At 37.0% G+C, this 26,974-nt stretch overlaps 2 protein-coding genes across 5 annotated transcripts; both read left to right on the forward strand.

The window, feature by feature from the left end:
• The first annotated feature begins 1,171 nt into the window (after positions 1-1,171).
• Positions 1,172-16,837, forward strand: LOC127988095 (E3 ubiquitin-protein ligase MARCHF2). 3 transcript variants are annotated; one of them, XM_052590628.1, is made up of 5 exons: positions 1,176-1,411; positions 8,769-9,039; positions 9,118-9,331; positions 11,195-11,404; positions 12,805-16,837. In XM_052590628.1, the coding sequence occupies exons 2-5, from the start codon at positions 8,864-8,866 to the stop codon at positions 12,961-12,963; spliced, it is 759 nt and encodes a 252-aa protein (XP_052446588.1). In that variant the 5' UTR covers positions 1,176-1,411; positions 8,769-8,863; the 3' UTR covers positions 12,964-16,837. The 3 variants fall into 3 exon arrangements, with proteins under 3 accessions (XP_052446587.1, XP_052446588.1, XP_052446589.1); XM_052590629.1 differs by having other exon boundaries at positions 1,189-1,411; positions 9,118-9,322; XM_052590627.1 differs by having other exon boundaries at positions 1,172-1,411; positions 8,769-9,322.
• Positions 16,838-18,326: 1,489 nt separating this feature from the next.
• Positions 18,327-26,226, forward strand: LOC127988091 (heterogeneous nuclear ribonucleoprotein M). 2 transcript variants are annotated; one of them, XM_052590622.1, is made up of 16 exons: positions 18,327-18,534; positions 19,878-20,053; positions 21,350-21,402; positions 22,014-22,021; positions 22,112-22,205; positions 22,795-23,061; positions 23,157-23,310; positions 23,408-23,457; positions 23,542-23,602; positions 23,708-23,806; positions 23,911-23,952; positions 24,289-24,360; positions 24,466-24,570; positions 24,658-25,241; positions 25,355-25,406; positions 25,839-26,226. In XM_052590622.1, the coding sequence occupies exons 1-16, from the start codon at positions 18,497-18,499 to the stop codon at positions 26,000-26,002; spliced, it is 2,019 nt and encodes a 672-aa protein (XP_052446582.1). In that variant the 5' UTR covers positions 18,327-18,496; the 3' UTR covers positions 26,003-26,226. The 2 variants fall into 2 exon arrangements, with proteins under 2 accessions (XP_052446582.1, XP_052446580.1); XM_052590620.1 differs by lacking the exon at positions 23,911-23,952 and having other exon boundaries at positions 21,350-22,021.
• Positions 26,227-26,974: the final 748 nt, after the last annotated feature.

A 26,974-nucleotide genomic window follows, 5' to 3' on the forward strand; every position in this document is an offset into this window, starting at 1 on the left:
AGCGGTCTGTGAAAGTCCATATATATTGGATTGTTTGACTGTCATACGGCTATTTTGGAAATGCCTTATGTTTTCCCATACTGTGATTTAAAATGCCTTTTTCGAGTGTGGTTATGTGACATTTACACATACATGAAGTCACAACAGCTGTTTTGCCTTTTATTAGGTTACATTAAAATGTAAAAAAATAAAACTACTGTCACAACTGCAGTTTTTATTTTTTTGTACTCCATATTGCACAATATGACATGCATGTCTGAATCTGTTACTAGAATAAGTGCCATGTGCCACATGGTCGGTATGACTCAAGGAATCCATTTAGTTTCCATGTCACAAGCTCTTCTTTGTTGGTCAGAAGAAAAAAAACAGGATTCAGGATTTTAATCTAGGACTTGGTAAAATTACTTAAAAAAAAAAAAAAAAAAAAAAATGATTACCTTCTTAAAATTATCTCCTTAAAATCCTAAAAGTACAAAAGAAGGGGAAATTTGCATAAACACAAAATTAAAAACAAAGATAGAATTTTTGTTGTTTTCAAATAGTTAAAAATAAAAGGCAAATAAAAGTATTTAAGCACTAAAGTGAACATGAAATCTTAGGTTAGGCATAATCTTTTTCAATTTTTTTTGCTTTTAAAAAAGAAAGATTCTATATATTTAGTGACATTGTTAGTCTGACATAAACTCGAAAAAAGAGATTTATTCAAAGTTAAAAACAAAATATTAAGATTTTCAAAAACAGTAATTTTGTTCCCAGGTGCAAAATGTCATTTCAAAGAAAACAAATTAGATTTCTTAAACAATTTGGTCAAAATGACAAAAGATGTGGAATAAAAGTGCAATGTATTAATATGCACTTTTTTCTATTATTATTAAAGACACATTATTTAAATCGTAACTATTTTCAGATTACACTTCTAAAACAATTTACTAGGAGGAAATTAAAGTGAATAAAAGTGTATTTGATGCTAGGCACAAAACTGAAAAATGAAATATCACATTACGTTACGCAAAAATATGCACACTTTGTTCAGTATCGCGTAAAATAAAGACCAAAAATCAAAGTATTTAGTTTAAACAATTATTTAAAAAAATTAAACCCTATTTAAATCACAACGAATAAAGCCTCAAATGAGCAGAGAACAGTCATTAGAAATAACAATAGGCACTTCTCGTATGACGGCTATTCACGAAAGCTGTTTAGGAAAATTCCGAAGCAGCGCTGCGTAGAGAAGCGCCTCCCTCTGCGCTCTTATCGTACACGGCACTAATCAGAGGCCGAGCCGAGCCGTCTGCTGAAAGGATCAAACCCCAAACAAGGCTTCTACTTTTCACCTTATCGTTTGCAGACAAGCGCCACTTTTTAAAGGAATTCACCCTTAAGGCACCAGCGAATCATGGACATCCAAACGGTAAGATTAGACGACAAGAAATTATGTTTTAATCTCTAATCCCTGGTTTTGATGGCATATTTTGCTACTCAGCTAATGTTACTAGCAGTCTAATGCAGCTGCATTATTCCACATTCACTCTGACTTTGTCTTAATCCGTATCGAATCGGGTTGATTTCGGTTTAAACGAATATATAAGAAATATTTAGCTCTATAATGGAGGATGTTTAATTGGCAGTTTGTGTTGTGTGCCAAAGGCCCACCCTAGACTAGTGTCAGACAGCTTGATAGATCAGATCAGCCCAAACCAGACCAGATGGTTTAAATGTGGACTGATGTTATGGCTGCACAGGATTTCATATTTTATGTAAAATGGCAGTGAATTTATGCTGTTTATTCTCTCATCTCATGTTTCTGTCCGTGCATTCCTATGCTAGTAAAGGTTATATGTTGTTGGTTTGATCAGATCATATCCAGGACTTGCTATTCATCAAAAGATAAGGTTTTGAAACATACAGTTTCCAAAAATGTTGTGTACAAATGTTAGCTCACTGGGTTTTCTTTTGTGTACTGCTCAGATAATAGACAAAGTTAACTTCAATATGCTTGTTTTAGTATTATAATGAAATATTATGTTAATTGAATCCTAGTCTGGTTTTAAACCTTCATGACTTCTGTGGAACACAAAAGGAGACGTTCTGAAGAATGTCCAAGATGCTCTTTTTCATTAATCGCAAGCTTGTAGTAATTACAGTGGTCAAGCTTGGAAATCAAAATTTAGATTTTTAAATAGTTTCTTATACAAAGCTTGGAATATAATGCACAATTATTTTCTTAATTTTTTTATTATTGGGGGAGGGGTGTTACTTTATTGTCTGATCTACCCCACTGTCCTGGTTTAGGTCCTGTTTTACCGGTCAAACTCAATATTTTTTAATTAAGCATGTTAAATCAAGACCATCTACAGTTTAGGGCTGCACAATTCATAGAAATAAATTGCAAAGTCAATAAATCGCGATTATACAGAATCTGTGATTGTCATGCGTATTTTTCAGTGAAGCACAGTTCTGTGATCAGCAGTAAATCTCCATCCAAAGGCCAGAGGGTGCCCTCATGCTGAAACTCCAAATATCCCCCGAAGTAGAAAAGCAGGGAATTTCTATCTCTGCAGCTGAATAAACAGAAGATTTAACTGCTTTCATTGATTCAACGTGACTAATAAATACACAACTATGACAATATATGGTTTATCTGAGTTGTTCTTCTTCTTTTGATTTTTATCATAATAAAATATATCTATAATGAAATGCTAATCGACATAGACTTTATCACTGCTTAGAATACAATGAAATATTGTGTGCCTTAATTACTCTGTGTAAGAAGCCACATCATCTCACAGAGGGATTTATTTCAAACACTTGAGCAGCATTTACTACACAGAGCCATAGTTCACTGAGAAGATATGCAAACAGTCATTATCGTGAATGATTTTGACAATTTGATAATCCTACAGTTATATCTTCTGTGATTATGAATGCAATTTTCGCATAGCTTGTCAAAAAACTAGGGCTCTGTGTAGTGAATGCTGCTCTACCTGAAAGCAGATGATGGGAAATTTACTGCTAATCACAGAACCGGTGTTCTGTCGATTTGTCCTACCCTGTCAGAATTTCTACCTCCCACTAAAACAGTGGGTAGTACAATTCGACAACAAAAAATGCTACTATAAAGTTATGGTTTATTGATGTCTATACCTTCCTCAACCCTAAATCTACCATTACAGTAATGCAAATACAGTAATTGTGTTATATTTGCGGTTGTAGCTAGATGTTTTATACCAATTAGATTGTTTTTATTAAAGTCTACAATAACCCCAACTCTGAACCTACCCTTACAGTAATGCAGATACATAAAAAAATCATTGTTTAAGCATAAGACAAACGAAGCGATATTGTTGTGCGCATGCTCAGTAAACCCTGGTAGGAAAATCTGATGGGTAGGATAAAATGTCAGGACACCGGCTTTACTGAATAAGTGCGCATGACAATTGTGATTAATCACGTTCGATTAATTGTTTTCGATTAATCATGCAGCCCTAGTGATGTGTCGTTCTTGAACGATTCGTTCATTTTGAACGAATCTTTAATGTGACTCGGGAAGAACGAGTCGTCTCGGGGAGTGATTCGTTCAGTCGCGCATGCGCATTATTCTATGGGTTCTGTTCTAGTAGTAGTAATTCACCTGTCAGTCAATGCAGTCTTGAGCCGGAAAGAGAATTGATTAGTTCATAGTTCGAGTCTATCGGGTTTTTGACTCGTTCCTCAATCACGTGACAGCCCAATACATTAAACCCAATGCAGCATGAGCCGGAAAGAGAATTGATTAGTTCATAGTTCGAGTCTATCGGGTTTTTGACTCGTTCCTCAATCACGTGACAGCCCAATACGTTAAACCCAATGCAACATGAGCCGGAAAGAGAATTGATTAGTTCATCTCATGAGTCTTCAGGTCGAGTCGTTCCTTAATCACGTGACAGACCCATACGCTAAAACCATAGACACTGACAGTAAAAGAATGCAGATAATTGAATAGTTCATCTTTCGGTTCTTCGGGTTTTTCGTTCTTTTGTACTGTGTGACAACATTGGCTAGAGTAATTAGTTCATTTACAACTTTCCTTACAAAAAGGGTGCGTAGTACTTATTTATTATTAGTATTATTTACTCTTACAGTAACGTGATGCATTTCTGGTTTCAAATTGTTGTTTTTAATTTCTGTCATGGTGGTACTTTTCCATAACACTGAATGTGGAAATAAAGAGTTGGTTATGCTTAAAATGTTGATCTTTTTTTATGTCTGTTTGTTTGTTTTTGTTTAGTTGTGCAGTTATTAAATCAGATTGTCTGTGTAAACCATACTTTTGTAACATATGACACTTTATAAACATTAAAAACACTGTACATACTTTTGAATAGTTGTTTATTGTTTATTACAGAAAAGCTTTGTAACAAAGAGGACAACTATTCCAAAATAAATTAAAATAATAAAAATGTAAATAATTAAAAATGAAATTAAAATTAAAATTAAAAGATAATAAAGCCACAGGGTCTAATAACCTTAACAAATGAACTTTAAAAGTACAATATAAAAAAAAGAAAAACTAAATATTGCACAACAAGCTATTCCCAAAATAATTTTAAACCATTTGAATAAAAAATAAATGAAAATTAAGAGATACTAAAGCTATGGAGCCTTATAACAATAACAAATTACCTTTTAAAATCACAACAACAAAAATATTGCACAACAAGCTAGTCTTTTTCTAAATAAATAAAAATAAATAAGCTTTAAAATAAATAACACACTGTGGCTTTATTTTTAGGACTTGCTTTAAGGCATGTTTACATTATTAAAAAAAAACAAGCTCCCTGACCTTGGATGGGCTGAGTCTGTGAGTTCTTCTATCTGAGATAATCTGCCCAGTTTTAGAAAAAAAAAATTCAGATGGCACGGATGTGGCCACAATGCAAAGTCTTGTCTTTGTGACTTCAGAAAGGCTTGTGTATACTGGTGAACATCTCCTCCACCAGGCCAGAGGGTCTGATGTGCGGGGTAAGAGTGGCTCTGCAAGGTTGGCCATCATAGCATCTGAGGTCTTAGAAGAGGTAGCAGAAGTCCTCAAGCTTGCTACCCTCTCGTCAAAGTCTTCCCAAAACATGGCCCCTGCACTGGCAGTGAACCAGGATCTGAAACTCCTCACTCTGAGCTGGGTTAAAACTGTTAAAGCTGAAGTTATCATAACCTTAATGTCTTTAACATTTGTCTTTAACATTAATAATTCAAATTCAAAATGTTATTTGCTTTTAATGTATGTCATTATGTCCTTTTTTGAGCAATCTTCTTATACATATATTACACCAATATGTCAAGTCTGCCTAGGAAAAGCAATTATTATACCAGCAAACTCAAAATTGGAGTAAAAATGAACAAACTAGTCTATAAATAGTTTTTATTGTAAGCTTGGATTATTATATTATAGCCTAGTGTTTATTTACCAATAGACAGTCAAGAAGACAAATGAATCAAAATTTTATTTATAACAGGGTTTTATTTATTTATAAAATAATAACAAACCACAGATCCTCAACAAACAGTAACAAAAACACGGTGACAGAAATGTCAGAAATAGCGCATGGGGCTGTCATGTGATTAAGGAACGAGTCAAACTCGACCCGAAAGACTCATGAGATGAACTAATCAATTCTCTTTCCGGCTCAAGACCGCGTTAGTTTTGCGTATGGGGCTGTCACGTGATTAAGGAACGAGTCAAACTCGACCCGAAAGACTCATGAGATGAACTAATCAATTCTCTTTCCGGCTCAAGACCGCGTTAGTTTCGCGTATGGGGCTGTCACGTGATTAAGGAACGAGTCAAACTCGACCCGAAAGACTCATGAGATGAACTAATCAATTCTCTTTCCGGCTCACGACCGCGTTGGTTTTGCGTATGGGTCTGTCACGTGATTAAGGAATGACTTAAACCCGAAGACTTCTTGTCAGATAAGAGGTGAGATGAGCTAATCACAGACTGAAGACCCAGGTAAAGAATGAGTATTTTTTTCTTTATCTCATAGCATTTTATTTTTGTATTGTTTGTAGTGTGATCAACGTTTGCGTAAGTACTAGATGTGTTGGGGAGGTAGCACTTAATATTTTAATAACATTTTGCTAAAATGAACGAAATGACTCGAAAAAAGATTCGTTCATTTTGCTGAACGAGACTCAAAAGTCCGAGTCGGTAAAATGATCCAAACTTCCCATCACTAAGCCCTACTACAGTTACTACTGATGTCCCTCAGGGTTCCGTTTTAGGCCCACTCGTGTTCTTCATCTATTTAGTTCCTCTTGGCTATATTTTCAGGAAATATGGTATCCATTTTCACTATGCTGACTACACCCCATCTCTACCTGGCTTCTAAACCCTATAGTTCTTTACCTCCTCCTTCCTTGACTAGATGTTTAGCTGAAATTAAAGACTGGCTTTCAGCCAACTTTATAAAACACAACAGTGGTAAAACTGAGGTCTTACTTGTTGGAACATAATCATTTTTGCTTAAATCTGATTGTTTTACAATGGATATCGATAATAATGCAATTTGTCCTCCTTCTTAGCAGGTTAGGAGTTTGGGTGTCATTCTGGATAGCACAATTTCTTTTGAAGCTCATGTCAATAATATTACGCATACTGTATATTTTCACCTGCATAATATCAATCGTCTTCGCCCCTCTCTAACAATGAATAATACTACAATTCTTATTCATGCAGTAGTTACCTCACGTATCAACTATTGTGATGCTCTCCTTACTGGTCTTCCTTCTAAAATCCTCTATAAACTCCAATTGGTTCAGAACTCAGCAGCTCCTGTTCTTTCTAGGACTTCATCAATAGAGCTGAATTCTCCAGTCCTCCTACTTTTACACTTGATCCCAGTAAAGTATCGCAGTATTGATTAAAAAATTGTGCTTCTCACATTTAAGGCACTTCACAACCTTGCTCAACCTTGCTTAAGCGTATCTTACGTCGGGGTCAAGCCATCTCTTCTTGGGGAAGTCGTGGCCTAATGGTTAGAGGGTTGGACTCCCAATCGAAGGGTTGTGGGTTCTAGTCTCGGGCCGGACGGAATTGTGGGTGGGGGGAGTGCATGTAAAGTTCTCTCTCCACCTTCAATACCACGACTTAGGTGCCCTTGAGCAAGGCATCGAACCCCCAACTGCTCCCCGGACGCCGCAGCATAAATGGCTGCCCACTGCTCCGGGTGTGTGCTCACAGTGTGTGTGTGTTCACTGCTCTGTGTGTGTGCATTTCGGATGGGTTAAATGCAGAGCACAAATTCTGAGTGTGGGTCACCATACTTGGCTGAATGTCACTTCACTCACTTACTGACCTTCTTCACATCGACACTCGGCCTCACACAAACAGTCTCTCTTGTATCGCCACCTATATGTTTAAACATTATGTTTAATGGAGTTAAAAACCACAAGCACTTGTTGGGAAATGTAATGTCCCTTTCCATAATCACAAGCTTCATTTTTCAAAATAAATGTAAAGACGGTTAATAATGTCCTTAGTTTTACCATCAGTTTAAGTCTAAATGGGGAACAAAGTGGTGTGACAGACACAGTGATGAAGTTTGTGTTTGCAGTACACAAGTCACGGACGGTTAAGAAAGTTTCTCTCTCTCTCTCTTTCTCTCACTCACACACACAAATCTAAATTTTTTTAACATTCAATAGCAAATACTTAAACTAATAACAAAATATATTTACAGCAGCTGATTCAGAAGCGCCAGATTGGCTTAGAAAAGTCTGAATCACCTCTTTTAGGTTCACGAAACAGTCGTACATAAAATGCGTTGCTGTTCTGTTGAGTAATCTTAAAGATTCCTAAATGCATCTACTTTCAGAAGGCCAGATAAAGTACTTTTGCCTTCACTATATCTTTGTGTGAACATTTGGGCGGCGTTATGCAAATATTTCCATATAGTGAAGTATACACGTGGGGCGTGTTTGAATGAGCTGTTTCAGGGGGGCGTGGCAGAGTCTTAACTTTGATGGCATTTTTTTAAAAGTACAAATTAAGCTCTAATGCATTTTATGGCAGACCGTTGATTTTCACAAAGAAATTATTTTGACTTGAAAAATAATAATAATAAGAGACAAAGCAAAAATCCTTCTTATAGTAAGAAATTTACAATGGTTGTAAATGGGATGATTTTTGGATTAGTTAAAAGCAGAAATGTTAAATCTGATTATAAAAGCACTTAAAAAATTGTAGTTAAAAATGTAAAGCTGTTTAAATCATTATTTTTTACAGTGATTTTAATGATGTCTCTGCAACAAAGTTGTAAAATTGGATGCAACTTTACACACATTTGTGTTTTTTTTATATATTATTAGAATAGTGAGTTTTATCTTAGATAAGTTTATCTTAGTTTACAAAGTGGCCACATGCACTTCCATTTTAAGTGTCTCAATAGGCCTTCTCAATGAAAATAGGCCTAGAAATTTTTTTTTGTTGGTAATCAACATTATGCCACTAATGCTGTCGACTGAACTTGTATTGAACACATAATATTCCTCTCACATAAAAAAAAGAAAGAAAAAGATTTACATTTTTAACACATTTACCCTTGTTCTGTGAATCCACGTTATCTAAAATATTTCCTTAACAGAATTTGCATCTGGTTCAGTTTTTCACGCGAGTTTGCAGTTTGATAGTGTCTGTGTGGTGCGTTGCTTCATTGCCAACTGACAGTTAACCATTTTCTCTGTTGAAATTCCCCTGATGTAACCATTGTAAATGTTCCTCCTCTCTGCAGTGGTAGGGTCTTTGTGACTTGAGGTGTGGCAGCGAGGCTGCTCCCTGATTCCCCCTGGTGCTCCCCTGCCCCCCGTCCTCCTGGACAGCCCCGAAATGACCACAGGGGAGTGTTGCCACCTCCCAGGCTCCCTGTGCGACTGCACTGGCAACGCTGCCCTGTCCAAAACCGTGGAGGAGGCTGACAACCGCCGGGCCCAGTACGTCACCCAGGTCACGGCCAAAGACGGACGTCTACTGTCTACTGTTATCAAAGCCCTGGGCACCCAGAGGTACACAAATCTGAATAGTATTTTCAATTTCAAGCAGTATTGCCTAAAGGCAAAGCTGTTAACTTCCTTCTCTGTTAGCGATCGGCCGATTTGTCGGATCTGCCACGAGGGTCAAGATGTGTGCAATAGCGAGGGGCTTCTCTCCCCGTGCGACTGCACCGGCACATTGGGCACGGTCCACAAGAGCTGCCTGGAGAAGTGGCTGTCCTCCTCTAACACCAGCTACTGTGAGCTGTGCCACACTGAGTTTACCATAGAGCGCCGGCCCCGGCCCCTCACAGAGGTAACAAAGGTTAATGCCTTTAGCCTCATCTGCATGGTTCGGCCTCGCTTTGCTATTGAACATTTACTTGTGTGTCTGTTTACATGGCATAATTGATCATATTTGGTAAGACATCAGCATCAAATTAAATTTATACAAGTGATTTCATCTACATAGAAAGTGAAGTAAATGCAAGTGTCAACTTTATTGCTTTAAAATAACTTTTGTGAAACCGAAATGTCAAAATTTGGGTGATATAATGTTTCATTGTCATTCTGCGAAACATTTATGTAAAAATTCAATATGATAAAATAATATATAATTAACCAGTATATGAATTATGTACTTTTTAAATCGTTAAAAGAAAAAGTGATCATACAAACATTTATAATAGTTTTTCAGCATTTAAAATGACAATTGGGTATAACCTAGTAGTTTGAAGGAAGGTGGCAAAGATTGGTAAAATTTAAAAATTACATTTTATTTATTAATTTATAAGTCTAAATGTCATCTAATGATAAATATACCTGACAAGATTACTTGGTATTTAATCTTTTGTTACATTGAATATTTATATATATATATATATATATATATATATATATATATATATATATATATATATATCTGTGTGGAGCACCTACTGTTGTCAGACTCCTTGTGCAAACAAAAATCTCACTGGATTATTACATTTAATTGCAAAAAATTATGTTTGGAAATGTAAACCGATATTTCCTCTGACACACTACAACAAAAGATAGAAAAAACGGACTTGAAACCATTTTTTGTTGTTGAAAATACTAGTGCCCTAAGACTTATGCACAGAACTGTATATAAATTGACTGAAATACACTTATCAGAATCAGAAGGAGTCAAAAGTTTGGTTTAGTGGTAATAAGTATTCAAAATATATTCTTTAACTGACACTATGCAAAGAAGTGAGAAAATATGTTCAAAGACTCAATATACACTCAGATATATAAGTTTATACACGAGTTTTTTTATTTTAATTTTATTTTTTTTCACAAAAACTGTAATTTTCTGTTGCTGTTTGGATGCAGTAAAACATCCACAGATGCAGCAGAAAACATCTGGGTCATGTTTGCAAGGAAAACTTTATCCTTGAAATCACGATTACTCATAGAATAATGTCTTCAAAATCGTTCATAAAATTGACTGAGAATTAACCAAATAGTTGTAATCTGGTTCAAGAAGGTAGAAAACATGTCTTTAAGGCAGTTTCTTTTTTTTTTTTCTTTTTTTGATGACTAGTACAAGAAAGTACAAAATTTCCTCACCCTTACAAATTGTTGTTGAACGCAAAAATGCTATGAAATGTTTTCATATTTTATATCATAATAATTATAAGAAACAAATATTGGATTACATATTCAGCATATAGTATATGCATGGCATTGTTATCATTACTGCTGTCATTATTTATGCAATTATTTTTTTGTCTTTTAATTAATCAATTTTGCTCTTTATTTTGTCATGACTAATTGTTTAGGTACACATTTCTTATTTAAGAAATTATCCAAACGTTAGTTTTAAATAAGTCAAACTTACCGTTAAATAGTACTCTTATATGTAGAACCAACATTGATAACAAATTAAGTTGAAGTGGTTGAAAATTTTGTTTAAACTGATCTTTACTAAGGATGATGACTGTGAAATTGATTACATTCACATTTACATTACATTTAGTCATTTAGCATTTATTCATTTAGCAGACGCTTTTATCCGAAGCGACTTACAAATGAGGACAATGAAAGCAATCAAAAACAACATGAGCGTTATTGGTTATCATTATTGATTATTGGTCATAACATGTAATTATTGATCTTCGGGCATGTATTCTTCATCACTAATCCTCACGTCATCTTTCAATAGTGGCTCAGGGACCCTGGCCCCCGGAATGAGAAGCGCACCCTCTTCTGTGACATGGTGTGCTTCCTGTTTATAACGCCCCTGGCAGCCATCTCAGGCTGGCTGTGTCTCCGGGGTGCACAGGACCACCTGCACTTCAACAGTCGCCTGGAGGCAGTCGGCCTCATCGCTCTGACCATCGCTCTCTTCACCATCTACGTCCTCTGGACACTGGTACTGCATTACAGTCCATCAAATGCAGATTTCGGTTTTTTCTGAAACAGAATGCTTAAATTCATTTGGAGGAACCAAATTAAGACTTATCTGAACATGTCTGGGTCATATTTCACCCCCAAAAAAGTGTTAAATATGTTTCATAATCTGATCACCTTAATGCAAAGAAATCATGTTTTACTGCAGTGCCATAAATATCTCTGTAAATATCTCTTTACCAAAATGAATTTATAAAACAACTCATTCTCATTACCGTAAAATCATAATAATTGCACATTTGACACTCTTATAAAGGACCTTTGCACCTTAATGCACTTTCAATGGAAGATCTAGGTATTTTTTGTGATTTGCGCAAACAAGGAGGTAAAGTTTACTAAAGGAATTGTTCACCTGACAATGAAAATGGCATTTTTTACTTATGTCACTCCAAACTTGATTAATGATATTTTAATCGTAGAACAATCGACCATACAATTGTTTTGTGCAGGAACAAAATGAAAGTGGTAATCTTTCCAGAAGCTCTGAAATGTCATTTAAGTTCAAGTAATGGATGAAGCCCCACCCCCAATAAAAATAATGCTTTGTTAATTGTTTAACGTGTTTGATAATGTCGGCGCCGATAGCCAAGTGAGCAGTGTGCTGCAGTGTGCTGACATATAACACCATTGCATCGCGAGTCCTGATCCCGATCCCACCCCCCTTCTCTCTCCCAGCTCGCTTACTGTCTTGCTCTACATTATCTCAAAGAAAAAATGTAAAAAAATAAATCTAAACATAAAAAAAAACGTCGAATAATCTCCTTACCATCATTGGCAAAAACCCTTTATCAGTCATTCAAAGACAAATCACCTGCGATTATGATTACAATGTAAGAAGAACACTGGGTATTATGGGAAGCGTTCCCGGTTCCGTTTGACCTAATTAATAATAATTAAAAAATTACTAATTAATGCAGCCTAACAATCCTTAGTAATAGAAATGTGTGTGTGTTATAAGTAAGCCAGGTTAAAGACAAGGGTCTTTAATCTAGATTTAAACTGCAAGAGTGTGTCTGCCTCCCAAACAATGTTAGGTAGATTGTTCTAGAGTTTGGATGCTACATAGGAAAAAATATATATTATACAAAATTACAAAATTTTATAAAAATATTACATAGTAATATTTTTTGGACCACCTGAAGTTCATGCTCTATTGAAAAGAAAAATGTGTTATGTTCTGGTAATGAGAATTGGAGAGTGAAGGGAATGTTTTTGTAATATACTTTCTTATTTCATAGTTTTTCTTCTCATTTTGGTGGGAAATGTCACCCAGACATATTGTTTTCATAAAAAATGGACCATTTTAATTTCTAGGACCTTGTGCTCAAACCAAAGGTGTGAAAAATTGTCCTTGTTTTGCAGGTCTCATTCCGCTACCACTGTCAGTTGTACTCGGAGTGGAGACGAACCAATCAGAAAGTCCGCTTGCTCATTCCTGACACCAAGGGAGCACACTCTACCCAGCATTCCTTGCTTTCCACAAAGCTGCTGAAAAAGACGGCAGACGAGACCATAGTATGAGAGATGTGGTGTGGGGCCCGATCGCGGTGGTATTAGCGTGCTACAGGTTCTTGACACAGCGTCGTCAACCAGAGCCGCGCCATTTTGGATGCATTCTTTTCTATTTAATCCTTTTTATCTAAATATGTGAGCACTTCATTTGTTGGATTTTTTTCACAAGTCTCTTTTATTGTTTTTTTCGAGCCTTTATAAGCGTGTTGTTTTATTTATTTGGGGCTTGTACAGCCAGGCTGAGGCCCCATACTGTTCAGTATGCATTGTATTTGAAACAATCGGAAATCTAACGTATGTGTATAGACAATTCCTTTGAGCACAGCGGCGAGGGATTATGACTCAAGTACGTATGGTTGCTGAAGCTTAAAACCAAACCTTTCTTTCATTTTCAATGTATCGTTTTTCTACTCATCTACCTTCAAGTACTTTCCATCTTAACCTGACGGAGTTCCGCCTAAGCGAACTTAGTCCTTGTGGCTACTAAACGATTTAGTCGATATATAAATGTATACACACTTAGTGAAACAAGTAAGCTCTAAGCTTCGATCGACATGGGTATTACAGGGCCATTTGCCCGGGAAATGAATGTGGAGGCTGATGTATATCTGCAGATGCTCAAACTCATCCGAAGGTTGGCGAAAAAAAGAGAGTGCAATAACACGCTGCCATTGGCATGATTCTGCTGTGAACACACGCAGGTTTTCATGCATGCCTAGTTCATTTCGTAAATCTCATCAAATTGGTGACTGTTCGTGAGTTTCAATTTTGTATACAGATCAAAGGCTGTTTTTCCGAACCGAACGGTCTCCGAACAACGTAAAACAGCATGCGGTGGTTTTAAAGTCGTAGCACTTTCTGACAACGTAGCCTAGATGTGAGCTGAACAAATGTAGATATGTGTACGCTTTTGGGATGCTAATATGTCGCAACTTTATATGTTGTTGTTGTTGAGTTGTGATAAGTGCAGATGCAAACACCTCTACGGTTCATTGTTCAGTCATTTTCAGAATCCGTTTTTCCTTCGTTTTTTTAGGCGAGTGTTTAAAGTTGAATGTGTATGTGTGTTTACGGTATGCATTTTATAAGCTCTGGCTCTTTGTGTTGTTTAGTTAGCATCAAAAGCCTGAAGTTGAGGATGGCATACTTGGGGTTTTGTAGCAGTTTACTTTGTGAAAGATGCAGGTCAAGCCACAGAGGACGAAGTAATTGTAAAGATAAACATCATTGCCAGAACAGTAACGAAACCGTTCATGAATGACACTACAGTATTTAAACAAAGGTGTCTTTTAAGCTGTGAGTCATATATTGGTGCAAGAAAGTTCTGCAGAACACCAACCATCAGATATTTTCGAACCGTACAGTTATGTACCGTCTGAAAGTGTGGGAATGTGGTAGGCAGTATCGTAATAATTGCAAATTTGCCACTCTTAATGTGGACCCTTTTGCGCCTTATGCACCCGCTGTGGAAGATCTAGGTCTAGGAAAGATTTGCGCAAAAGTTTGCCGGTAAAGTTCACTGAGGGCATTGTTCACCTGATGATGAAAATGTTATTTATTCACCCTAATGTCACTTAAAATTTTAATGCTGTTATTTTAATCATAGAACAATTTTGGTGAATCATTTCTGTAACGTGTACGATGATAATTTGTAGTGACCTTATCTGTCAAGCTTCAAGATTTCAATGAAAGCGGTTCATATGAAATGTGCCCTTTTACAAATTCATACAATAGTTTTGTGCAAGAACCAGAAAGAAATACAAGTGATAATCTTCTCCAAAGCTCTAAAATCTCACTTATGTTCAGATTCTGTAATGATTGATGGCCACGCATTGTTTATTCTTGAAAGACTAAGTGAATCTCCACTTAAAATTTGACTTCGTATGAGTTCAGTTGGAATATAGGGCGCAAGCTGTATAGAACACATGGACTATTTTTAATTTTCTAGAAAAGATCTTTGTGAAAATTCTTCAGATCTTAATGGAAGCTTGGTTCCAGAATGGGATTCCAACATTTTACAAAAAAAAATTCCATTTATATCTCACAATTCAGTTTTTTTTTTAACAATACCAGCAGTACTTAATAAACAGTATTACTTTTTTCAGATCAGTTTACAGTTCAGTTCAATGCAGTTCAATTCTCTGGTATTGTTAAAAAATTTTATATACCTTGTACATTTTGTTAACCATACATCACTTTCTAGCCACTCTGGCAATTCGGAGGAATTCGGAATTGTGAGATATAATTAGCGAGATATAATTATTTTTATTTTATATTCTGTAGCAGAAAATAAAACATAATTGCAAGACTCTGAATTCAGAATTCTGAGGGGAATCATTTAAATTACGAGATGTAAATCTAACAAGAGTCAGAATTATGAGATATTATCATTGTTAGAAATAAGTCAGAATTGTGTGATTTTGTTTTAATCGCATAATGGGTAAAAAAAAAAAGAGAAAAAAGTCAAAATGACGGTGAATAATTAATGACGTAGTTTTAATTTTGGCTGAATTGTTCTTTTAAGGCTAATAATATAAATAGGTCCATGAATTATTTTATTGTAAATTCAAATGTGTCTCGATTGTAAATGTGTAGATAAATTGATGTCTCTATTGTTCAGAAGTGTTGTGTGCTGTAGGTCCAGGGTTCTGTATGTGTGTGTGTGTGGAGCAGACAGGCCCACGAATGTCTGGATTATTTGCTGAAGGACGCAGCTGATCAGCCTGCGCTTAAGATGCTTGTAGTTCACGCGCCACAAACGAGCGAGTTTGAAACCAAAAGGTGCTTCTGTATATTTGGACATTCAAACATGCAAAAGGTTTTACCCTCAAATTCATTGCACCACCCATCTCCCATCAGCTAATTTCACATTGGAGAATGGGAGAGAAAAAAAAAAAAAGGTTTTCCTCTCTAAAAGGATTCTTTATTTTAAGGGGAGAAAATTTGTGCAATACACTAAATATGATGGCATTATATAACAATAATTATTTTGATATTTTTGTAGAGTTTTAGGAATAATCCATCATCATCATAATCATCATCTTTCCCATTGCTCAGTTTGAACCATTATTTCAAACCACTAGTGGTGTTGGATCACCAACAACAGGCAACTTTACCAGCTTAATGTTAACTTGAGGAATGCTGTCTCGTTGTTGTGCTTCCACCTGCTTTCTTCACTTTTTGGGCCATTCCTTTGGTTATTTTGCAACGTAGGTGTAATACATTGAGTGCAATTTCAAAAATACTACAATGCAATTCTTACCTATAACCTTAACAATACATGTATGATATATACATAGATGTAGATGTTGTTGCATATGAAGGACTTTATGAGTGGGACAATGTTGAACTCATGATTCTGTTTATTTTTTTATTTTTTTTTACTTGCAGTGGATGCCAGTGAGCTGGCCACAATATGCAACACTGCAAAATCAGTTCAGCAGCTCAATGGTGATGTTAATAAACACCTCCGAAACCTCTCTGTTCCTCCAGTGCATGCTTTCTTATTTAAATACAATTGCACAATTTCTGGGGAGGAGGTTAAACTTTTTGTTGCAGTTTCAAAAAAGAAGGCATTACCAAATCTGGACTGAATTGTACACATGTTCACACAGTTTGTTGATGCAGTTGAAATATCTTTAATTTTGCCAGTGTGTGTTTTAATGTATTCACATATGTATTATTTTGTTTCTGTTTTGTTTTCATTTATTCTTGGAGCACGGGATTTTTATCACACTGAACTTTTGAAATACTACAATGTTTATGTTGTGCAGTGGCTAAGAGAAAGATGTCTGTTACGTTCTCACCAAAAATATGTTGGTGCTTGAAATCAGCCAAGAAAAGTGTGCAAAGCAAATTAAAAACGATGCTCTGGACCTGATAACTGTGCTGTTGTTCTTTCGAGAGATTTCTGAGAGGTTGCACAATTTCAGGAATGGCTTAAACTCACTCTTTTGGGCAACAAGCCATTTATTATGAACTGAAGCTCTGTATTATATGGAAGTCTGTTTTCAACACAGAATAAAGAAAAACATTAAAACAAATGAAACTGAGTTTTTACAAATTCTGAATGAGATCTGATATATAAACCCACAATTCAGAGAAGTCAGAAAGTTGTGGGATGTAAACTCAGAACTGCAAGGAAAAATGTCTCGGAATTACGAGAAACTAATTCTGTTTTTTGATATAATAGTTATAATACATATTTTGGGGGCTTTTACAGGATTTTAATATTATTTTAACATTTTAAAAAGCCTCATAGGATGTTGAATTAAAATTTATATATTAAAGATTTAAAAGTCAGCTGAATTGGAATTTAAAAAAGGTTAACAACAATGTGCAGAAGTTTGTTTAAATGTATTTAATAGTCAAGAAATTTCGCACCAAAGTTTCCACAACATATTAAAATATATGTTGTGTTTTATAGCAACGTGTGATGGAAATTACATTTCAAACATTTTTTGAAAAACCTGGCAACACTTGTCATGCTTATAAATAATTAGCATTAAACGCAGAATACAGGGGAACATTTCTTAATGGTTTGTTTAATTTAACAAAATCACAGTGAAAAACCAATCTGTTCACCCTTTTGAAAAAAGAATGCTGGTCCTTTTGCTGGTTTATGCTGGCTCTTTGCTGGTTTATGCTGACTTTTTGCTGGCTCTTTGCTGGTTTATGTTGACTTTTTGCTGGCTCTTTGTTGGTGTATACTGGTTTATGCTGGCTCTTTGTTGGTGTATACTGGCTCTTTGCTGGTTTATGCTGGGGTATGATGGCTCTTTGCTGGTTTATATTGGCTCTTTGCTGGTGTATGCTGGCTCTTTGCTGGTTTATATTGGCTCTTTGTTGGTTTATGCTGGCTCTTTGCTTGTGCCGGCAAATTACCGACATAAACCAGCATCCCCTTGTCAAAAACATACCTAACCACCTAACATACCTAAACACATACCCATACCTAACGTACAAACATCTTGAACTGAAAAATTATCTGTTCATGAGTGATATTTTTATATTTATCTTTATTTTTCTTTATTTCACCTCAGACTTTTCACTGACACGGTTTCTTTGAAACCCAAATGTAGTTGGCTCTTTGTTTAGGATGTAAAACTGCACGTAATTTTTCGTATTTTCTGTAGACCTTCAGAAAACAAAAAATAAAGGCTGAGATCTTTTGGGTTTGTTATAAAAAATCAACCTAGTAAATTAATGATACGATATTTTAACATCATCTACGGTACACCTCATGCTAACCGGCCTCCCGAGAGAGTTTAAACTAGAATGCGTCACACATTGTTTCCCATCATGCCTCTCGTCGCTCCCAATATCATCTTGGTGTTTTTTGTGCCGCCGCCATTTCACCAGACGAAAGACTCAGCAGCGTGCGAGCTCTTTTAGCGCTGGTGGCGACGAAACACGACTGAGCAGCGACCCTCGTTGATTTTACGACTTTAAACTCGTTTTTATCTGTTTCTAGACTTAGTCTGCGTGGTTTAGAACAGTGTAATCTGAAAACGGAGGAGGACCGCGAACATCTGAAGGCAAAATGTCGTCTGAGGTTAAACCAGAGAAACAAGAACAAGGGTAACACGACATCGGCATGCTTTTTATTCCATATTTTGCTTTTATTATATGGTTAAATCAATAGTAGGTACGTAATGTTTTGGGTGCAGAATGCATTTAAGAATAGTTTGGTTGCAGTTAAATATGATCGTTAAAGGACAAACTCGTTTATTTGGTTTGTGTCCTGATGAAACAAATACATGCTGGATTCACAATCGGAGGAAATCAGCTAAGCAAACATGCACGAAATTTCCCTAATATTTAAAATGAAGCACGTAGACGAGATTTGAACGACTTTTTTTTTGTTACGCAACAAACAAGATTGAGTGTCCTTTGTTTGGTGCGGCCTAGTTTGTTGCATGTCGGTTTCTTGCCCCTTTAGAAACGATTAGTTACTTGTTTTAGATGTTAACGTCTAAAAACAACAACAAAAAAAAGTAAACCGTACCTTTTTCATAAAAAAAGCGTATTGGTTTAATTGGATATATTGTACATTGAAAATAAATAAATAAAAACGCACGAGTAAAAATATTAAATTTTACTGTTAACGTTAACTGAACCGTTTCCAAGTTTTGGTATCTGCAAACTCAAACCTGTTATTCGAGTTATTGTTTGTGGGAATTTAGTTATTTTAATGGAAAGTAATTTTTTCCCTTCGGTAATTACGAAAACATTTGTTCTCAGACTGACTAGACAGACTTGATTTGACCTGATTTGTTACATTTTCAACCCCGTTATTCATTAACGTTACTTTAACAAAAAACTTTATTGCTAGAAAATAGAAAACGTCATATCAGGGGTTTAAACTGCATTTAGACAAATTTTAGTAAAAGGGTTGAAGAAAATTCAACCCCCATAAAAGTGGAATAATGCATGAGTTTATATTACTTTTAATTTAAAAATAAACTTGAATTTGTTAATCTTAAAGATTTTGATGCATGGCTGAACATGTACATTTTATTTCACATTTCTGTAGCTGCAAACTCGACCCTTTTACCCAATTTATTGCTAGAAAAGGATTCAAATTACTATTTTTCTTACTTGCGGCAAGTGTGAATTATGAACACATTTTGAGTGACTAATTTCTGATGAATTTTCAACCCTATTATACGATCTTAATTTGAAATTAAATTATATTGCTGTAAAATAGAAAGTAAAAAAACCTGGCTTTTATACTATTCAGACATCTACATTTTGGTAACAGGGTTTAGGAAATGTACTCTATTGAACATGAATGGAAAATCTTAGAACAATTGGCCTTAATTTAGTTTTATCTCAAGCTTGATTGCATGATTTTCTTGTTGGGTGGAAAACATCTCAAATTGCATTATTTTTTTTATTTTTATTTTTTTTCCTCCATACAGAAATAATGTGAATGGCAAGTCCAACCATGAGTCTAGAAAGGAGAGGCCCCAGAAGCGCGGTGGTGGGGGCCGGTTTGAACCTTACGGGAAGCCCAACAAGAGATACCGGGTGTTTGTCAGCAACATTCCCTATGATGTTAAATGGCAAACTCTAAAAGATCTCATGAAGGAAATAGGTAAGTTTTCATTAGATTTAGTTGTATATCTTAGGTTAGCTTAGAGCCATGGAGTTTTAGTTTTGAGGTTTCGAAGGTGGCCACCTACTCAGTTGCTTTAGGTCAGAGGATAAACATCCCATCATGGGGAAGTGGTCTGTTGGAAAAGTGTCTTGTCTGTTGTGGAAAATGATTATTAATTCAAGCTTGCTAATGTAGGTGGATGGCACTTTAAAATTGTGCGAATTGCACATACACACAGAACGGAGTCTAATCCATTCATATGAATCTGATGCCATCATTTGGTCTCTTTGGCTTTGGAGAAAGTGTGTAGTTTTCACCCTAACCTGTTGGTTAGTATTTCAGAACAATCTATTGAGTGGTCACATTTTTCCCTATCCATGTGTAGCAGCCCCTCCATGCCTAATGATTTGTACGCATGGGGAATTTCATGTGGAAATTGTTGTCTGTAGAATTAAATTGCATTTTCTTTTTTAGGTGAATGCCAGAGTGAATGTTTTTGCAGCTGATCTTCATTATTGTGCCCTTAAAAAAATGGATGTGATTGATTTCTGGGGGTACAGGTCTACAGAGTAAAGCAGCTTCTTAAGCTGGTCCTTGTTTTATCTTATGGACAGACGTTCTTGCTGAAGAAAAGCCAGGTGGTTCTTCGAGGTAGTTTTTGACAAACAGACTAGACCTGGTTTGGGTTTGCAGTCTCATCTAATTCTATTCTTGAGTGTTCATCCAACTGGACATGTTGGAGCTGGTTTGGCTAATCGATTAAATTCAAGAGTCCAATTGTTTAGTTGGGAGGCCAAGTTGGTTCCAGGTGGACGAGGTTTCGGTTTCTGTAACTTCAAACCATTTATTTTATAACATAGGTTTAGCTATTTTCATTCAGTAACCATATATATACATATTTTTGCCCTAACATTTTGGTTTAGGTGTGTCGAATGTTTCGGAGGTAGCCAAAGACTTGTTAACCTTACCAGAAATGGTTCTTTGACGTCCAAAAAAGGCCATAGTTGACAATCCATCCAATTTTGATGGCTCGGGAGGTCAAATCCTTTTGTCAGTCTTGGATGTTGAGGTTCCCAGCAAGGACAGCTTAAGAAGTTTTCCTCAATAGACTTTACAGCTTGCTTCTTGTAGACCTGTACCAGAATTTGTGCTGCTGAGGTGCTGGGGGAGGAGGCTCTGGACTCGCAGGCCAAGCTCACTCTCACCGTTCCCCGGTTTGTGTCTGCTCTAAACCCCAATTGTTCTCTCGGCTTCTCTCCCCTTGGTGTGTGTCGTCTGGAATCTGATTTGTAGTGGGTGAGGTAACGTACGTGGAACACTTAATGGACGGAGAAGGCAAATCAAGGGTAAGTGCAAGAGACGAACCTCCATTTGTCCGCTTGAGTTCTAACATGTACTCTTAGATTTTAATGTGGGATGTTCAGGACTGGGTTGAGAGTTCAAAATGTGTCGTCTTGGGTGGCATTTGAACAAAAATGTATGCCGACTGTGGTTCTGAGTGGAACCGCAGGGATCGTTTCCCAGCTATATAGTAATTCTGGTTCTCGTGTGTTTACGAGGTAGCATTTTTTTTTTTTTGAGTCTCATTATTGGACTTCAGGTGGTGTTCAGTAACTAAACATGGCGTCAATGATTTGTTGAGTGACTCAACTAGTGGGATAACATCAGATATGGAGCCTGAATCAGTAATTGGAACTGAAGGACGCTTGTGTATTCTACTCGTCAATTAATTCTGTCAGTCATTTTGAGTTTGAATGTAATTATGTAAGTGTTGAACACCACAGAGAAGTATTATTTGAATATTCTTTATCAATTTAGTGTGTCGTAAGTATTTTTCATGAGTCAGTTTTTGATGATTTTTTTTTAGTTTTTTTTTTTTTTTTGTAGCGCTTGTCTAATTGTCTCTTTTGTTCCTGTTTTGTTTGTTTGTTCGTCCTGGCTGGTTTGCGGACTCAAGGGTTGTGCGTAAGTATCATCCAGACTATCGATAATTTCTCATATGTTGCTTTTGCACTACTCTTGCTAAACTTTATTTTATTTTTAATTTTTAAATAGGGTGGTTGAGTTCAGAACTGAAGAGCTCATGAAAAAGGCTGTAGAGAAAGTCAACAAACATGTCATGAACGGTCGTCCTCTCAAGGTCAAAGAGGTGAGTTCATCTTGCAGATGAATAACACTGGGTACATATATGGCACTTTTCCACTGCATGGTATGGCACGGTTCAGTACGGTTCCCTTTTGGGGGGTTTTTCACTGGCTACTTTTAGTGCCACCTTTCTTGAGGTACCAAGTGTACAATTACCAAAACGTGAATCTTCACTACCTGCATCATTGAACTTGCGACAAACACAAAAGAACTGCTAGATTTAAATGAGCAGAGCCAGCAAAGGAGTGAATGCAACTGTTTTGAGCGCACATTTTAAAAAAACAAATCAAAAATGGCTGTTTTGTTGTCTGTTGAGGATGTACAGACGTTCCTCTCGTTGATACCAGAGGAGCGGATCCAACTAGAGCTTGATGGGGTGATGTGGAATGAAAAAGATTTTAGAGTCACAGCAGTTGCGGTGGCGTAACTATAATGACACTTGAATAATCCCACCCACTCCAGCAATAATAAAGCCAAGCAGAAAAACTTATTGGCCAATGCCGATATTTGGGAAAAATGGCAGATATCGGCCAATATATCGGTCAATCGCTAAATGTGTACTGTTATAAACTATCTCCTTGTCCTTCTCAAAGGATCCAGATGGAGTGATTGCCCAGCGTGAAGCTAATCGGGCTCACGGAGGTGGAGGTGGTGGTGGTGGCGGACCCCCAGGCATGGGTGGAGGAATGGGTGGAGGCATGGGAGGAGGCATGGGTGGAGGCATGGGGATGGGCCCAGGACCAGGTGGTCCTTCCATGGTCAACATCCCTCCCAGTCTCATGAACAACCCCAACATCCCCAATGAGGTCATCCACGGACTCCAGGCTGGAAAAATCGGAAGCTCCATTTTTGTGGCCAATGTAAGCGTTTAAATCCAATATGGAGTCATAGGTCCCCTTTTTTTTTTTTTTTTTTACTTGAACCCTTACTTACCATGTGACATCTCTCTGCACAGCTGGACTACAAGGTTGGGTGGAAGAAGCTAAAGGAGGTGTTTGGAATGGCTGGAGTGGTTGTGCGTGCAGATATCCTGGAGGATAAAGACGGGAAGAGCAGGGGAATGGGAACTGTCACATTTGAAATGCCCATTGAGGCTGTTCAAGCAGTCTGTATCCTTCATAGTAGCTTTTGATGTGTGGTGTCGATTGGAATAAGGTTGTTTAATGCCATTTCAAATGTTCAATGCTTTTCCTTAATGGATGTTAGCGATGTTCAACGGACAGCTCCTCTTCAACAGGGTCATGCACGTCAAACTGGTAAGTAATCACATGGGTTTAACATTGAAGCTTGTTACTGGCTTCTCAAAATTCACTTCTTTTCACCTCTCATTGTCTTTTCAGGATGAGAAATCCCTTCCCAAAGGTGACTTCGCACCACCAGAACGTCCTCCTGCGCTTCCTCGTAAGTGAAGACTCCATATTAACATTTACTGCATGGACCATCAGCCATAAAACTTTGTTGTAGTTAGACTGTTCTTCTCTAAACCAGTTTCACAATCTCATGCAGGTGGTCTGAGTGGTATCGGTCTCGGTCTGGGACCTGGCGGTCAACCCATCGATGCTACCCAGCTCAACCGGGGTGGGATGGGCAATATGGGACCAGGAGGTAACAGCGTGTTGCATGTTGGTTTTTTTTGGGAATGTTTCTTCTTGTATGCACTCATTGAACTTCACTCCCCTCCCCTCTCCATGAAATCATTTTCTCCATAGGAATGGATGGAATGGGATTTGGTGGCATGGGTAGAATGGGAGGTATGTGGCTCATCTCATCAGCCATTCTTTTATTTTGGCCGGTTTTGATCCCATCTGGAAAGGACCTGCAGGTGGTAGTGGTTGGATTTTATGCTGTAGTTCAAGGGTGCTCAGTCCATTTTAATGGGCGCTATCCAAACATCACTGATCTCCATAAAACTGTGGTGTAATTTTGAAGCAGCACAATGTTGTTTTTATTTTTGCAGATTGTGTACTTTAAACCGTGAAGTAATTGGTGTAGTACTGTGATTACAGTGAATTATCCTTTTTTTGTTTAATATCACTCCACTATAAATTCCTCAATATGAATTGAATCCATATGTTATTGATCTTCAGGGATGGATAATTTTGGAGGTGGAATGAACAACATGGATCGTTTCGGCCCCTCTGGAATGGGAAGAATGAATGGTAAATTAGGTTTTGTTTTTTAATGTTTTGCCAGTAGTTAGGTTTGAAATGAGAGAGATATATATATATATATATATATATATATATATATATATATAATTGCAGATATGGATCGTGGAATCGGCGGTGGTTTTGAAAGAGATTTCAGTGGCCGTAATGACATGGGCATGTCTCGTAGCAACTTTGGAGACACGTTTGACAGAGGAATGGGTTCGTAACCTTCACCTTTGCTCCTATAAATCTCTTAGATGGTTATACAATGTTTACCCTTTAAAATTTATTTAATCTGATTGGCAGGGAACTCCATGGGAATGGATCGCATGAATGCTGGCATGGACCGGCTTGGTGGCGGCATGGACCGCATGGGAGGACTGGACCGAATGGGAATGGATCGCATGGACCGCATGTCTGATCTAGACCGATTGGGAACTGGCTTCGACCGAATGGGTTCAGGGATTGACCGACTGGGTCCCAGTATGGATCGGCTGGGAACAGGCCTTGACCGCATGAGCTCCAGCGTGGACCGCATGGGCCCTGGTGGGTTCGACCGCCTGGGGCCGTCCGGCATGGATCGCATGAGCGGCGGGATGGACTTTGCCTCTCCTATGGGCATGGACAGGATGAACACAGGCATCGACCGAATGGGTTCAAACTTCGACCGCATGGGCTCCGGTGGCATGGACCGCTTCCCTTCCTCTGGTCTGGACCGCATGGGTTCCGGCATGGATCGGATGGGCTCTGGTGGCGTTGGTGGGCAGTTTGACAGACCTGCTGATATGGATCGTGGCAATTTCGGGACTCCTTTCAGTGGGTCTGGACAAGGAGGGCCAGGGACTGGTGGAGCCAATGCCAGGAAGGGCTGCCAGATTTTTGTCAGAAATGTAAGCATTTGATCTTAACTTCCTGTTGTTTTTTTGTTTTTTGTTTTTTTTTTTGTTTTTTTTTTTATTTTTTTTATTTTTTTCTCATTCACAAACGAATTCTCTTTTTGCAGCTGCCCTTTGACTTCACTTGGAAGATGTTGAAGGACACTTTCAATTCATGTGGTAAGACACTTTCCCATAAGACTTTTCGGTAACACTTTAGAATAAGGTTCCATTAGTTAATGTTAGTTAACTACTTTTGTTAACATGAACTAAGCAAGGACAATCCTTCTACAACATTTATAAGTCTTAGTTCATGTTAATTTCAACATTTACTAATGCGTTATTTAAATCAAAAGTTGTGCTTGTTAACATTAGTTAATGCACTGTGAATTACCATGAACTAACAATGAATAACTGTATTTCCATTAACTAACATTAACGAAGATGAATAAATACAGTAATAAATGTATTATTTATTGTTTGTTCATGTTAATTAATACATTAACTAACATTAGATAATGGAACCTTATTCTAAAGTGTTGCCGACTTTTCTTTTAGCATTTCTTGCTTGAGTTTCGTTAATCGATATGGCTTGTTTGCATTTTCTATCAGGCATTGTGCAGTATGCAGACATAAAGATGGAGAACGGCAAGTCTAAGGGCTGTGGTGTGGTGCGCTTCGATAATCCTGAGACCGCCGAGCGAGCCTGCCGCACCATGAATGGCTACCGGCTCAGCGGGCGAGAGATTGACGTCAGGATCGACAGAAATGCATAATCGTTATCTTTGCCTACTGATTCCTTCCACCCCCTCACTAAGCTTTCCAAATTAGTTGTCGGTTACATATTTGTATTTGTGCCGAATGGTACACTTTTAGTTTTGCCTATGACTTTTAGAGACCAAATGTTTTTTGTTTTTTCTCCCCAATTTTTATTGTGACGCTTTCCAAGAAATTGCCTTTGTTAAAGGTTTGCTAATAAATCTCAACACTGAGAACTTGAGTGGTATTTTGTGGTGCTTCCAAGTCATGTTTGGCTTTATCTCTACAATTAGGTGCTGCTAGTATAAAACACACACACACACACACACACACACACACACACATATATATATATATATATGAATGAACATATGGTCTGACAATTAAAAAGGGTTGCGGTTTTAGGTACTATTTTTAAAGCTTTATTTACATTAAACATTACCAAACAGATAAAAAAAAAAACTGCACTTTATTTTAAAAACATTTGTCAAATACAGACTACAAATTTAAAAAATAAGTGTTTTCTTGGGGAAAATTGCAATATAGTTGAAAACGGCAAACCTTTAAAATTATCACCGGCATTAAAAATATATGAAAAAAAATTTAAGCTGTATTCACCTAAAAAAAAAACCCATTAAAACCTCTATTCTTTAAAAGCAATGTCATATACACACTACAAAATATATTTAAAAAACAACTCCTTATATGCATGGTCTTATTAAAATTTACTGGACTTTATCTACGAAAATCCATAAAAATAAAGTATTGTTAAACCTTAGTAATAGTTCTTGTTCGTATGAAGACTGGACTGATTGGACCGTGCACACCCCAACAAGTGGAGTGAGAAAGTCCCAGAGGTTTTGTCGCTGCAGCCTGATAAATACAAGGTAACATTGAATTCATGACGTTTATGAAATAATGCATGTATGTATAATCATGCACAAAACCGCTATGTGATAAAGCATAGTGCTAGCATCAAATTCTAAAAT

Source organism: Carassius gibelio, chromosome B22 (assembly GCF_023724105.1).
Source record: "Carassius gibelio isolate Cgi1373 ecotype wild population from Czech Republic chromosome B22, carGib1.2-hapl.c, whole genome shotgun sequence".
Lineage (NCBI taxonomy): Eukaryota > Metazoa > Chordata > Actinopteri > Cypriniformes > Cyprinidae > Carassius > Carassius gibelio.